The sequence below is a fragment of the Hemibagrus wyckioides genome, linkage group LG05, assembly GCF_019097595.1.
Source record: "Hemibagrus wyckioides isolate EC202008001 linkage group LG05, SWU_Hwy_1.0, whole genome shotgun sequence".
Taxonomy (NCBI): domain Eukaryota; kingdom Metazoa; phylum Chordata; class Actinopteri; order Siluriformes; family Bagridae; genus Hemibagrus; species Hemibagrus wyckioides.
The window spans coordinates 18,575,634-18,590,537 of record NC_080714.1 but is presented as its reverse complement, the minus strand read 5'-3'; the positions used below and the strand labels follow the sequence as shown (position 1 = coordinate 18,590,537).

The following is a 14,904-nucleotide window of genomic DNA, read 5'->3' as shown; positions in this document are numbered from 1 at the left end:
TGTTGTTTTGGCAGCTTGTGATGGCCAAAAAGCTTAGTTATACTGTTAACTAATAATTCTGTTTCATTACACTTCAAATAGGGAATCTGACATTTAAATAATGGCAAAAACCTGAATCATAAATCTTTATCTAATCTTACTTCTGTGCGTCAATAACTAAATCAGTTATTGACACACAGAAGTAACATTTATCCTGAGCAAGCCAAAATTAAACCTAACTGTGTGTGGGGGCTATTTCTTCTGTAGTGCTAGACATGTGCATCTGGACTGGCATCTTGCTGGACCCAATGGAGAAGGGTGTGACATTAGCAGGCAGAAATTAATCTCTCTTAACTATCTATCTTGGTACTGTTCTTTCTTTATAATAGAATTCCTTCACTCCTCCTCCAAAAAAGAAGCAGGCTTGCTAATTAGTATCCTGTCCCTCTTGTATCCTGTCAGCTTGAACCTTCTGAAGGTCATTCATTTAGAAGGTTAAAGTTCACCTAGGTGGTGAACTCATCACAATACACAGTTAACACTGCTAACAGAAGTGCATTCCTCCCCAACAGCTCCTGGTCCACAGAAAAGTACCTAAACAAAAAAGGTCTTGAAACCATGGCCTCAGAACTAAATTCAACCCTCTTAGAAGAACCTTTTAAGTTTCTCAATGTATTCTTGGGTGAATCAACAATTAAACAATGCTTACTGCATGGTTTACTTTATTCTATAGCATTATAATCGAGAGCTAAGATGTCTCTAAGAATGGTAACTGTGAAACTGAAGCCAGGCCTCACCTCCCGTTCCTCTTCCTGCTCTTTCCTGATTCGTTCTTGACGTACTTGTTCCGCCTCTTCTCGCTCCTGTGCTTCTCTCTGTGAAAAGGTAGGATTTAATTGTAGAGTCATATAACTTACACCATCATATAACCAGAGTCAGATAAAATAAGCTTAACAACTGCATTCACAAACCTTTTTGCGATCAGCCTCTAATGACAAGCGATACGCTTCGTCCTGCTCTCGCTTCACCATTTCTCTAGCTTCACGCTCATCCTGTGTTGAGAAAGAGGGCCTATTATTCCTACAACCTAGACAAATTACAGGAAATCATAATTGTTTATGTCAACACATCACAAACAAAACCATCCGTGATGGCAGAATACATCCAAGCCATAAATTATAACCGAGGTACAAGACAGGATTCAATGGGAGCCTTTGATGTATGAAGCAGCATTGTGTGGTTGTACTGCTCACAATAGAGAAAACATCTGAGTGACAAACTGAAAAACTGAGGAAGACTGAAAGAGTATCATATGGGTTCCACGACATACACTAGAGGGCCCTTTTATTCTATTGTGTGTGTGTGTCTATTGGAAAGATTCCTGTTTGTTAGGGGCCACCCAGCTGTGCGTCGGCCTGCTGAGTTGTAAAGAAGTGGAAACTCTACTGTTGCCTTCATGCGGTCAAGCCCCTGCCATTGTTTCTGGGCTCATGAAAAGCTGGCAGATCTGTTCTTCAGGCCCGACCTTGTGGTGATATGTGAAAGAGTGTGGCTACAGAGGATTGAGAAGGAGGATGGGAGCATGCTGTGTGATCAAAGACAGGGCCAATACATCCTGACGTTTTACTGAGAGAGGGGACCATGGCATGTGTGGGTCATTTTTTTTTTCTTGGTCAATTAGGAATAGCAGGGGAATGGCACGTTAAAGTAAATTTAATAATCATCACTGTTTAAAATGCCTATGGTGCCATGAACAGTCTTTAAAAAGAAGGTGCACAGCCCAGCCTCTTTTAGTAAAGTCCGTTTCTACTTCTTTCCCTTTCAATCACGTGTCAAAACCTATGACGCAAAGCAAGCGAAAATCAAACAGCCTTCGGTGGCAACAAGTGAAAAGGGTATGTGACCTTTTATCTCATAATAAGCTCTAAAAATGGGTGTAATAGCCATTGTGTTACATATATACTGTATTACACCTGTAACTGTCTTTTGTGTGTGTGTGTGTGTGTGTGCATGCATATGTGTGTGATCATATCTCCTTCTATTCATTTTCCAGTTGTCATCCTTCAACTTCAAGATACAACATCCACTCACCACTAGAACACTTCTTGGGAAGTGTGTGTCTTTTGGCTGTCATTATTGTTCACATGTTTACATTTAACCTAATGTGGAGGTTTCAGTTTCTCTTAAGGTTAAGAAAACAATTTTAGCTTGATTGAACTGTATTGGTTTTAAGTAAATCTCAAAATATATCTCTATGTTAACTCTTTTAATCACACAGATATGGGCATGCCTCACTCGTTCACACACATTTAAACACAGGAATGCATTTGTGATTTTGTCAGGAAAATGGATGCTGTCAGGTCATGTTTAGCTGGGCCTGTTTGAAAAAGACTGTGTGTGAGAATATACGCAAGATGTAATCTAGACATCCTGAGTCAGCTAAGCACCTGATACTCATAAACACCTATAAAAATAGCTGTCTTATATCAGTAACTACAATTTCCATTTCCAAGTATATGTAGATCAATGTTTTGTTTATTTTACCTACTGGTAAAAGCTATCTATCAATACATATGTATACATTTTTCACTGAAAGCTCAAAACTGTCAAACCACAAATGTCATGAGTTCATACCCAGGGCACTTCAGACTTCAACTCCCACCTGATGGTGGACTGAATGTGGCAGCTATAGGATGTGCTGGAGGACTCTGCAGTAATTACCTCTGCTCCATTACCCAGATAACACTCCAGCACCCTCTCCATCACTTCACATTCCCTTCCCAGCCAACTGAAGCCATTAATTACACCCGGAGAGACTGTGCTGAGCCTGGGCAAGTGGAGCTGGGTGTTTCCATCACAAACCATCCATGTATCAATGTGTGTCAAAATCTAACTGCACTCTGAGGAAAGTTATGGGATGGGAGCTTTCATTGGCATTGGTGTTAATGGCTTTAATGTTAATGAATAACTAATTCATGCTGTAATACTATTTTTATAGCATGTACTGGACATCACAATTTAGCTAAGCAGTATTTTAAAACTTTTCCTGGAGCTGTGACATAAAGAAAGTCCTAGTGAACGTAAAACTATAAAAACAAAACCAAATGCAATCATACCGCCAAGATCAGACATGATGAATGATCAGATGGTTACAGCTGACTTTCAAAACACGCGTTAAAATGCATTTCTACTTTTTTTTTGGCACAGCACACTGGATTTGCTGACAGGCATTTTTATTTCATCTTTTAATGACAACGTGATAAATACTGACAATGTAAGAGATTTTATGGAAGTATCCTTCTCAAAAATATATTTTGCTAAACAATCTGTCATAACTTGTTGTAAAATTTATTTTCCTCTCCGATGAACTGGAGTCCCATCCAGAGAATATATTCTTACCTTCTGCCAAGTGTTCCCGGGCTGGACACCAGCCCTTTATCTCCAAAAGCATGCAGGACATGCAGTTACATAAAGTGAGTGAGTGACGGATAATATTTCCTTCATTTTTTACCACTGGCTTGTGTGTCTTTTAAATGGATGATTTATATTACAATACTGTAAGGCTATGTAGATTATCATAACATGAACATTTCAAACCAGAACACTCCTAAACTTCAGTTGTACAGCATTAGAGCCGCAAAGCAAACATAGCTTCTGCTACTTTTCATATTTAATGACTCAACCACTACTGAGGGGTTTGAGATTGTCATCACAAATCAAATCAACCAAACAGCCAGAGGGCAAGACTAACCCAGGCTTGTCATCTGAACATTTCCCAGTAAACCACAGACAGCTCCAGTCAGCCACATGGTATGCAGACTGAATGAAAACACCTGTGTGCTTGTGGGTGGAAGCACTTAAATGAACAAGAAGTTTTCAACCCACAATGCCCAGTTCCAACTGCAGGAAATTATGATTAGCACTGACTTCTGTTTCCTAGTAATATTGTCCTAGCTGTATTTCAGATGACAGCAAAATCTGGTAATGAAAGCTGAATTCTAGTTAATATGACATGTAGAGAGAAGGGTCAGTTTCTCTTTGTGTCTATTGCACATGAGAGGAGTACTACAAAGGGCAAAACCGGTCCTTTAAAAGCCCTTAACACAGTTTTTTGAATGGACATCCCACACATGCACGTCTTATCTTTTTGTGCGAGTTTGTTTGAACAGTCCCATTGATTTAAAGCAAGCGTTGACCATATGCAGCAAATGCATATAGAACTGACATCCTGTTCATTCTGTTAACACTACAGACCTCAACATGATACCAAAGTAGCTAATGCATTGTGCTTCTTAATACTCAGATGAAACACACACATACGTTTTCAGACTTTGTATTCTATCCCACTGTAGGACTGGAACAATTCAAATGCTTCAAAACGGTTGCTCTTTGTTACAACATGCCTATAAAGCTTTCTTTTACTATACACTTGTATAAAAGTGCAGTACAAAAAGTGTCTGCCTTCGTCTGCCTCAGTTACACTAACTTTATATATACAGTATATTAGGATATATTACAACACTCTTATATTCAATGGTCAATAGGATTCTTCTGGAAGGACATGATCACTGCTGTGTCTCTCACCTCATCTCGGATGTCCTCCTGCTGCTGGGCTGTGAAGATTTCCATTGCTCCCATCAGTCTCATCATCAGGTCATCCACTGTAGTGTTACCTATAATGAGAAAGGCACATGCACATGTTTAATATAGCAAAAATATGCAGCAGTACCATTACAGAATTGATCAAATTGTACTTTCCAACAGGACGGTGTAATAACTCATCATCCTGCTGGGGGGAAAAAAGGACATCAACTAGTCAGAACCTAGCTCTGTGCCCTGGTTGAGTTTGGGTAACAGCTTCCCATCACACTTCAGTTTAAGATCTGCTTCACCTTTTACTTGGAATTTAATAAATATTTCAAATGTAGTAAATTTAGAATTAAGTAAATATGGAAGTAGACATAACATGGTTGATTAAAGACATCATATAAAACTTTCCTACTAAATATTTCTAAACTGTGCTATTAATTAGAAAGGTGGCTCTAACCCTAACTCTGACTCTGGAGTTCTAGCTAAGAAAACCTGTACCCCATTCATACAATTATCCAATCAGCCAGTCCTTCAGCAGCAGAGCAAAAGATACAATCATGCAGATACCGATCAAGTTAACGTTCACATCAAACAGGATGATTAAATTGAAGACTGAAAATGTGTCGTGGTTTTATTCCAATTTACAACTGTCCTGTTTAAGCCTTGTCCCACTACAGCCTCAGAATCCTGGATGAAGTTCATGTAGTTCATGGCTAATAGAAGGTGACCTTTCTGGTCTTCAGTTGTTGTAAGCCATCAAAACTCAAAGTTCAATGTGTTGTTCATTCTGAGACTCTTTTCTCCCTACCATGGCAAAAGAGTAATTATAATAGAGGAATTATTGTAGCAATCCCATCTGCTCAAACCAGTCTGTCTGTTCTGTCTGTCTGGTACCAACAACAATGTCAAAACCTAATCCACTGACATCACATTTTTCCCCAATCCAGTTTGGTGTGAACATTAGATGAAGCTTTTGAAATGTACCTGCATCTTTGCACTGCTGCTACATGAATTATTGACCAGGTAATTTAATAAATAGGTGTGCAGTTGCAGCTATTAATGCGGACAGTGAGTATAGGACAATATAACATAGTAACGTTTACTCTGACAAGATAGCACAGTCTCTTAGATATCTTCAGTACCATGATACATTTTAATGACAACTAGTTTGGAAACAGCTGGTCTGATGTTCAAACTGAATCATTTTAAAATGTTAAGTGTTAAAAAGGTTTTCTGTTCCATTGAAAAGGTTTTATTTCTTTGCAAGATGATGTTTGCTGGTAGTTTGTTAAGAAACCAATACTTAAATCTATAGTGATGCATGTTATGTATCACAAAAATTTAAGTATTTATTTTTGTAATATTGACAGCTAGACCCCTTAGTAAAGCTCACTTGTTATTGTACTGCTCTGTTTTCATGGAAATGCATAAATACACTTTTTTAATAGTCCAGTTTTATATCAAATGGATAAAAGTAGGAAATTATTTGCTTGCATTTGAAGGCTTTCTGCAGCCTCCACAGTGCACAGTTACCTTGAATAACATTTAAAACTTCATTGGATGTCCTTTTGCCCATGACTATCAGTAGCAGAGGGAACTGGTCAGTTTTGTATGTCCTAATGGTCTGTGCGACGACACTTCCGAAATGTCGCGTGCACATGGTGAGTAGTCTGTAAGGGAACATGAGAAAGGATATACTTTAGAATCACTCTTGGATAGGTGGAATAACGATCAGCAGCTATATAGCAAGAGGAATAAGTTTAAAAAAAAAAAAAAAAAAAAACTAAATAAATAAAAAAAAATCACACATCTCGAGAAGAGGGCTCATTGTATTAAATAAAACTATTCTGGCTTTTCTCTTGAGTGACATCTCTCTCGCTCTAAATATACCACAGAGCCAAATTAGTATTCCACTCCTGCCTTGTTGAATTTGATAGGCCAAGGAGGATTTCTTATTCCATTACAAAGACAGAACTTTAAATTAACATTTCACTGAAGGAAAAGGGTAGCGTGCCGGCTCGCAGAGCTCACAGTAAATGTCATAATATTAATGAATTGCTATAGACTGAATGCAAATATAGATTAGATTCTCTCTTCTTCCTTTAATAAGTGCAGCCTTAATAACAAGCTGATAAAATAGACTGATGGAACAGAGGAGTATGAGGGGTCAGGGAAAAGAGTGAGAGAACAAGCAGAGAGTACTTTATTAAGAGAACGAATAGAAAGTCGGATGAAATTATTCAGCATTGCACTGAAATGGAATTAAAAAGTGGGGGAAAAAAAGCCACATAAGGTGTCTGAGAGTAATAGTGAAAAAGTATCATAAAGAAGCATTTAGTCCATCATTATCTTTGAGAAATATGGAGTATCATTCCTGTGACCTACTGGAACTCAAACAGGCATTGTATTTATTGGATACAGTTTGTCTCACAGATTGTTTTCACATAGCTAAACAACACGTCATTACACAAATACACTTGCAATGTTTGTAGGCATGCCATCCATCGCAGACGTTTCATTTTCATGACAGCTGAAGAAATATGTGAGAACATAAAGAGTTTTCATAGTTCCTCAGGGTGGTTCTTCTATTTTTTTTTTTCCAGCACTGGCAACACCTGGCATTTTAGAAGTCTCATCATGCATGACTTCATAATGGAAATGACATCTTTGTTCTCTTTCTCATATTCCAATTTCTCAGTTTTATATTTGACTGACAACTGTGTCATGAACATGCTGCATGACAGGCAGAAGCCAGTTGCATTATGAAAAAAAGCCTACTAATGGGATAAATCAACTGTTCAAAAATATTTAAGTGATACAAATATAAAAACAACTTACTAATATATCATAACAAGCATTCTGTCTCAGGAGTGTTAATTACACAGGCATATACTCAGCACATTTATGCATAATTAATCTGTGTTAAAGGCAGCAGGTAGAGAAGCACAGCAGCCGTTCTTACTGAGATGAAACACTTGGCATCAGACTGCTTCTTGTATGTGTACACACAAATCGCCAACAACACTGCCAATCATCACTCACTTAGCCTCAACTCAGGAGCGTGAGAATGTACAAGTGTGTGTCTCAAGACATGACTTTGTGTATGCACACAAAAACACACGGTTGTGTGTGTCACCGTTCTCTTCATGAATAGCCCCAGATGTTGTCCGCCTTTAATCTGCGGTAGAAAGGCTCAGCTGGGGCAAAAAGCACTAGGGGAGAGTGAGAGGAATGAAGGTAGGGGCCCTGCTGAAGGAGCTCCTGCAGGAGAAGGGTCACTCGCTGCCTTTCGAAGACAACCTGCTCCAGGAGGAGGCCTTTGGGGTGAAGCCTAGTGGAAGGAAAAGCTTGGGCCTGCCCCGCAGCAAAGCCTGCTGGGGCCAATCAAGACTCCATCTGCTGCCTGACCAGGCCCTCCCCTCCCTTTACCTCTCTCACCTTCCTTCTCCTTAGTCATAGGAGAGCAAAATTCCGAAATTAAAATGCAAATCCTACTACAAGGTAGTACTGCCAGTAGCTCGCTGTTAGACATTTAATCTACAATTTAAAGAGAACACACTGTAAAGACGAGGGTTTTTAGTAGTTACGGCCAATTCATTAGACTCAGCCTCATAGTAAGAAACAAGATTTTATTTGTAGCATGATATCTATTTATTTATTTATTTTTAAATGATAAAACTCTTTCATCTATAGAAATATTTCCAGGTGACAAGCTGGAAGAATAGTACATTTTTGGTGGATGTGCCAATAATTATTTCAGATCTCTCTTATAGTCCACTGGTCTGAATTGTTTGCTGCACACTAATGAATATAGATTCATTTAGAGGGTTTTTTTTCACATTGAGTTTTTCTTCTGCGTGTTAACATTCCCTTCCCATATCTGCAAACCTTTACTTGCAAAGATTATAAGAGGCCTGGCCATATTTTTTACTGTACACAAGCTAGTTCCTACTGCTAATTCCTGGGTGCTAATGTTGATGATTTCCAAAAATTTAAGGCCATATTTGCATAATAAAATATGGGCAGTGACTGTAAACATAGCCACAATTACAATTCAGCCAAAATAATGAGGTTCTTAATCAACTACCACAATACAATTACAGTTTCAAATGTGTGGCAAAAGAACAGAACAAAAAAAAAAAAATCAATCATTAAAGATACCAAACCATGTCACCCTCCTCCACCTTTGCCACAATGAAGAGATTCACAGCAGTGCACTGAATAAGACCTAGGAGTATAACTGACCCTTTACTGGGGCAGATTAGTGCGGATTGCCCTGTTGGGGCCTCAGAGAGTAAACACAACTGCTTTTGTCAAAGAAGCGAAAAAGAAGGGAGAGAGACGAGAGGATGGGGGAAGGGAAAAGTCTCTCATTAAGAGATCATCCATTTTAGGTGTGAAAATGCTTCCGATCTCAATTTTTGAATGGGTCGTCGCTTCTGAGGAAGAATGCGAGTGTCAGCGCATGTGTTACCTGGCTTTGTTAGCTTCTTTAGTCACATCCCAGGCCCATGTGATGAAATTCTGGCTCAGATATGACACTATGGACTCTGCACACATCATTTGGGAGCAGAAGACATTGCTGAGAACACTATCATCGTTGTGGAGGTAGATGGCCAGCAGCTTTCTCTGAGGAACAGAAAAAAAAACACAAGAATAAAGATTTCTCATTTATAACAGTCAAGGTGAAGGACTTTCATTTCACTAAAACCCAGCAGAAAGTGCCAACCAATGAAACCCAAAGTCGCAATGGGCCTATAAAGACATTGCTTTCTCTAAGCTCAGCTCAGCGTTCCTCTTATTGAAGGAAGGTTTTAAACAGCGTTGCTCAGAACATGGCGCACTAGCATCCATATGCAGACAGACAACCCCCCAGCACCCACAGAGGCCAAAGAAAGAGTCAAGCTAATACCCAAACCAAATCAAATCAACACGAGGTAAATAAAACTTTCTTCAAAGGTGCCGGCGACAAAACAAAAAGCGAACAAATCACTTTATTTGTTTTGCATCAAATGCCAATGCCCTTCCTCTGCACAGGTTAGCGGAGAGTGCTGCACACAATATTGACGGACACTGGAATCCGCACATGTTTACACCATCATGCGACAGACTGAGCAACTAATTAAAAAACAAACACCGTCTCAAACATGAAAGGTTTCCCGGGACGATGCAGGGGAATAAAAACCGCCAAATTACAAAACACTGGACGGTTTTCTCTCTCTGACCCCCTGACGTTTTCTCTCAGTCACCGCTGAGGGATTTCCGAGCGGCGCGGTGTGGAAAGCAGGTCTAGCCGAGACACGAGGGAGCGTGAAAGGAGAAGAGAAAGTTGGGGTATACAGTGGTGTGTATGAAGCGAGGGCTAGAGAGTGCTGCTGTGTTTGCACAGCGATTAGTGCTTTAGAATAAGCAGCATGGCTCCTAGTGGGAGAGAACTTGGGCCTCTTTCACTTCTTCAATTCATCACCCTGAAAAGATTAAACACTCATGCTGGGCAGACAAGCAATAGCGGTGTGGATGGAGAAGAAGTTTTTACACACACACAAAAAAAAATTACACACACACACTTTGCCTCTACTCTCACACTCGTTGCCTCCAACCTTATCCTCCAAACCAAAAAGAAGTAGGTACAGAGTGTGAGAGAATGTGTTCGCCTTGAGCTGTGAAGACGTTTTGACCTATTGAGACTTCTAAGATTTCCTGAGCGGAGTGAGAAAAGGTATTCTCTCTAATAACAGTCTTTAGCTAGCTCCTACATTTCACAACCCTCTATTAGGACCGGCCCCTCCTCACCACTTTCATCACATTGTTGTGCCGCAATCTCCGAGCTCATCTTTTGTGGGGCTTTTCTTAACCTGCAGAAATCAGGGCTCTGTGAAAATTACTAGGTGTGTGCAAGGCTAGAAACTGACCCAAAAGCTCTCGTCCAAAGCCTGACTTCCCGCACCTGCTCATGACGGCGCAGGTAGAGGGGCTGAACGAGATAAAGGAGGGAAGAGGGAAGGAAAAAGGGAGGAGAGGAAAAGAGGAAGTAAACTGATCTGTCTTGTGAGCGGGCGAACACTCGTTTTCACACACAGCTGCCGTCCGATAGTGTTCACTTCCCAAGGCCCCTTAATGGCGGGCACATTAAAACTGCCAGCGGCAGTTAGGCTGCTCTAAGGATTAAACCTAAAAACAAAAACTCAATGCCAGGAGACTTTGCACCTCGAACACAGCTTATTATTATCTGCAACATGAGAGTGAATTGTCCCGTAACGGCACTACGGCCAGACACACCAACTGAGCCAGTTAATTTACAAAAAAAAAAAAAGTGTTTACATGCAAAGGCATTCCAAATGTACACTAAATAGCACAGAAAATCCTTTAAACTGTCTTTATTGTCATTTTAGCACAAAGCCAGAGTATCCCAAACACAGTATCAATTCAGCCTTATCACTAGAAACAACAAAGGGAAAATAAACACTATATTAAAGACTCGTTTTCACAGAACCTGCACACAATACACGCACACAGATCTGCGTTTCCTTTATCTGATATCCATTTTAACGCACTGCACACAGTTGAGTCGAGGACATTGTTAATTAGTCAGCACAGTGCAGAGGGAGAAGGACACGGGGGGGGACGATCAGCCTCTGCAGCCTGGAGAAAAGCAAACAGTAGAAACTGAGGAGTTCGTATTACTGCCATCTCATGACCTCATGAGTACTCTTCCTGATCGATCACACTAACAGATGCCACTTGAAGCAGAGAAGGAAAAAACAACAGCATAGACATTTTATCACTACAGATGCAGATACACCTCAAGCACATCAAAACACAAACGCAAAGACACTGTTCATACATTCTATTAATAGAGCCATCAAACAAGATTGGGGGGAAAAAACACGTCCAGAGGAATTTTTTTTCCCTTCATCTGCCCTTATAGCGCTGTGAATGCAGAATAGTGTCTCATGTATAACTGAGGCGCTGGAGGAGCAATGAATTTTGATGCGCGCCTTTGTGTAAGCGAGAGTGGGGTTACTGTGATTAGCTGGACATTAAGGGGATTTGGGAAGAAGCCTGCCTGCTGATGGGTGGCCTGATAGGAGAGCCTTACTGCTGATCCCCAGGGCTGAACTCAAGGGCCCTCAGCATTTTCATTAAGGGCGGATTGGGAGCATCTCTGCCTCTTCAGAAACACTTCATCAAATGTAGTGTTTTACTTAGTGATTAGCTTCGCCAGCCTTTGAGAGCAAGATAAGGACACCCACACGCACAATATATCCGTTTAATGAGCAATCGGAGGAGGACATGGTCTTTTATTGGGGTTGGGGGGGGTGAAAGTTATTACTAGTTGTCGAGGGAAGGCAAAAGACTAGAGAGGAATGAGAGAGAAGAAATTTAAGGATGAAAGACTGACAGACAAGGAGAGAAAAGGAAAAAAATTGTGATAGATAGTGAAATGAAAAATGATATAAAGGGTCAGAACAGTATTTTTTCCCTTGTCTGGTTTATTTTCGTTCACACTGTGAACAGTTTCCTCCGAGAAAGCAGCGGCCATATTGAGGGCACTGCAAGAGTTCAGCTGGGTAGCAGGCAAAGCGCCAGTCTAGCCTTCCCCCTTGTGCTCCAAAACCCTCCTAACATCTTGCTGCTTCCTCCCTGTCTAATAAAACTGTAATCCACACAAGCTGTCAGTTGATACAAGCCTCCTTTTGAGACCGCAGCCAGAGAAGCAGCACTGAGCCGCTATAAATAAAGCTTCATCTGTTCAAAAGGGAAACAGGCAAGTTTTAATAGGGAATTATAGCGACGAGAGGGACTCGCCGTCAATCAAACTATCAGCGACGTTTATAAACCTTAAAAGGTTAGAGAACTCCATATGTGTGAGGTGTAGGGATTTAAAAAGATTTTATATTTTTTCACTGAAGTTTGTGAAACACAGCATGTGAGTCAGTTTTTTTGAATAAACTCCTATCATTGCTTGCATAGTTTTCTTCATGTCACAATAGCACAACTCACCCCGTAAATACTGTTGCTGAAAAGAGTGAGAGATCCACATGATACTGAATAACTGACCCTTCAGTTATTCAGTAGAAATATAAATTAAAAGGTTTATACCCACACATACATGCATGCATAGATAGATAGATAGATAGATAGATAGATAGATAGATAGATAGATAGATAGATAGATAGATAGATAAACACCACTTCACTGCAAGATTTAACAAAGTGAATGCTCCCTCTTACTCAATTTCTCAGCTACATACTGAAGCTATCATGATGTACTCACATCTCTGGCTTTGCCATAAAAGGCCTCTTGAGATGCTGCCTCCAAGGAACCAATGAAGAACACTGGATGGCATTCTCCATATCTAACACACACACACACACACAGGTGAGACCCATGAGCTTTTAGAGTAAAAATGGTTAGTGAAGATTCAACAATAGCAATACAAACACTGACTCATGACAGAAATGTGTCAGATTCACGAGGTTATTAATTTGACACATTTATGTCAAAAGTCATTATTTGTATATAATAATAATAATAATAATTATAATAATATTATACATTTTTTTTACACAGTAAAGAGTGTGGAATAAAAATTATAATTATAAAGTATATCAAATAAATAAATAAATAAATAATAGACAAGATCTAATTGAAAACTACTGCTTGCATACTTAAATTTGCATTTTATAGCTATAGATATTTTTCTACAAATATTATACACAATACGCAAGTTTATTATATTTTTTTTATCAAGTGTAACTGCACATAATTCTAAAGTAATTACCTGAATACTTTTGCTAATATTAAATAAACAATATTAAAACAATAATGCAAACAATAAACAATAAAGAGTGCATTACAGAAAATGATTATAATTTTATCATAATCATAATCATAATCATAATCATAATTTTCAAAATCATAATTTTAATAGATATTTAAGAGCATCAAAATCTAGATGATTAAAAAGAAAAGTAAAAAAAAAAAAGAGATCGAAATAGGAATACTCCCCTACACCCAATCGGTTTCTTCTTTAATACAAGCGTTTTAAACATTTTAAAAATAAAGCATAATATTATGAATTCACATCCTCTAATAATGGCATCCTGCCATCAGATTAGATCCAACATATACTGATTCACATTGAAGTACTTAAGAACTGCCGCTCAATACTGTAGCAGATGTCCTGTGTTTAAGATCACTGCCAAACAACCTACTGTTGAACGCTTTGTCTCCTGCAGACTCACCTTGAAGAGAACTCCGAGGTAAAGTGCAGTAAAGCATCGCCCTCATTTTCACTGTTCTCCGGCACTGACAAAACAGAAAAAGAACAATTCATCTTACTCTGAAAGCCACGGATGTTAATCAAGAAGAGGAACTGGGAAGTATAATTTACTCATTGGTGACTTTCGACAACTCGAGCTTCCCATGCCAAAGATTTCAGACTCATCTACTCCAAATTCAGGGGCGTCCTCAAAGTCGTCTCCTTCGCTGTCACTGACCATGTGAACATCTGTGCACTGAAACATAAACAGGCATATGTTTATTGACAGCATTATATCTGTGTTCACATTCCTAATATTTTTTTGCTGTTGTATCATGTATGCTCTAATCTATTTAAAGCCATTACAAAAAAAAAACAAGCTATAGTTGTACTTCCTTGACATCCAACAGGCCACAGAGGAAAAAAAATCCACAAGCTTTAAAACTCATGGGGATTATGCGTGAACACAGTGAAACTCAACTGTGACATCATGTGTGTTATGCTACCCATACATGCCGTAAACACACTCGTGTTCCCACCATCAGAATCGTGAGGCAGTCTTGGTCCACCCTGTACTAAAAACAGGACAAGTTGTGAACAGGCCCAAATAATTGTGGGAGGCCTCTTGTCACAGACTAATTTAGATGTTCAAATAATCATTTTCTTACCATCTGGAAATGAACACAGTGTGAAGAAGGTGCAAAAATAAACAGCTGGTAGGGGCAATACCTGTGTTTTCCTGTAGGAATATTTTGGAAGGAGTGAATAATTCCAAAAATAAAACTAGATGGATGATATTAAACTTACTTCAGAAAGAAGTGACTGGAGTCAACAGTATCGGCTGCTAGTCAGTGCTTTTTAACTAATTTTAACCATTATAAAAAATTATTTATAACATTAATATTTTAAGTGAGACAAGAAAAACATTTGTAACTCAAGAATGGTGTAAGCAATAAGTTCAGATCTGATGAGCACAATCTCTGTAAAAATGTACGTTATCTCAGATTACAAAATCCTACACTAATAAACCAATCGTCATGTTACCTAGCAACCAGAGACGCACTAAATC

General features: G+C 39.2%; 1 protein-coding gene across 1 annotated transcript in view; it reads right to left on the bottom strand.

The window, feature by feature from the left end:
* Positions 1–14,904, bottom strand: part of faf1 (Fas (TNFRSF6) associated factor 1) — a 66,813-nt gene that overhangs the window by 10,030 nt on the left and 41,879 nt on the right. The window contains exons 10-17 of the mRNA XM_058389388.1: positions 13,968–14,091; positions 13,819–13,882; positions 12,848–12,929; positions 9,044–9,198; positions 6,103–6,239; positions 4,564–4,652; positions 951–1,031; positions 777–854 (exon numbers count right to left, since the gene is read on the bottom strand). Coding sequence (XP_058245371.1) covers positions 777–854; positions 951–1,031; positions 4,564–4,652; positions 6,103–6,239; positions 9,044–9,198; positions 12,848–12,929; positions 13,819–13,882; positions 13,968–14,091 — 810 coding nt within the window. The remainder of the gene's footprint in view (positions 1–776; positions 855–950; positions 1,032–4,563; positions 4,653–6,102; positions 6,240–9,043; positions 9,199–12,847; positions 12,930–13,818; positions 13,883–13,967; positions 14,092–14,904) is intronic.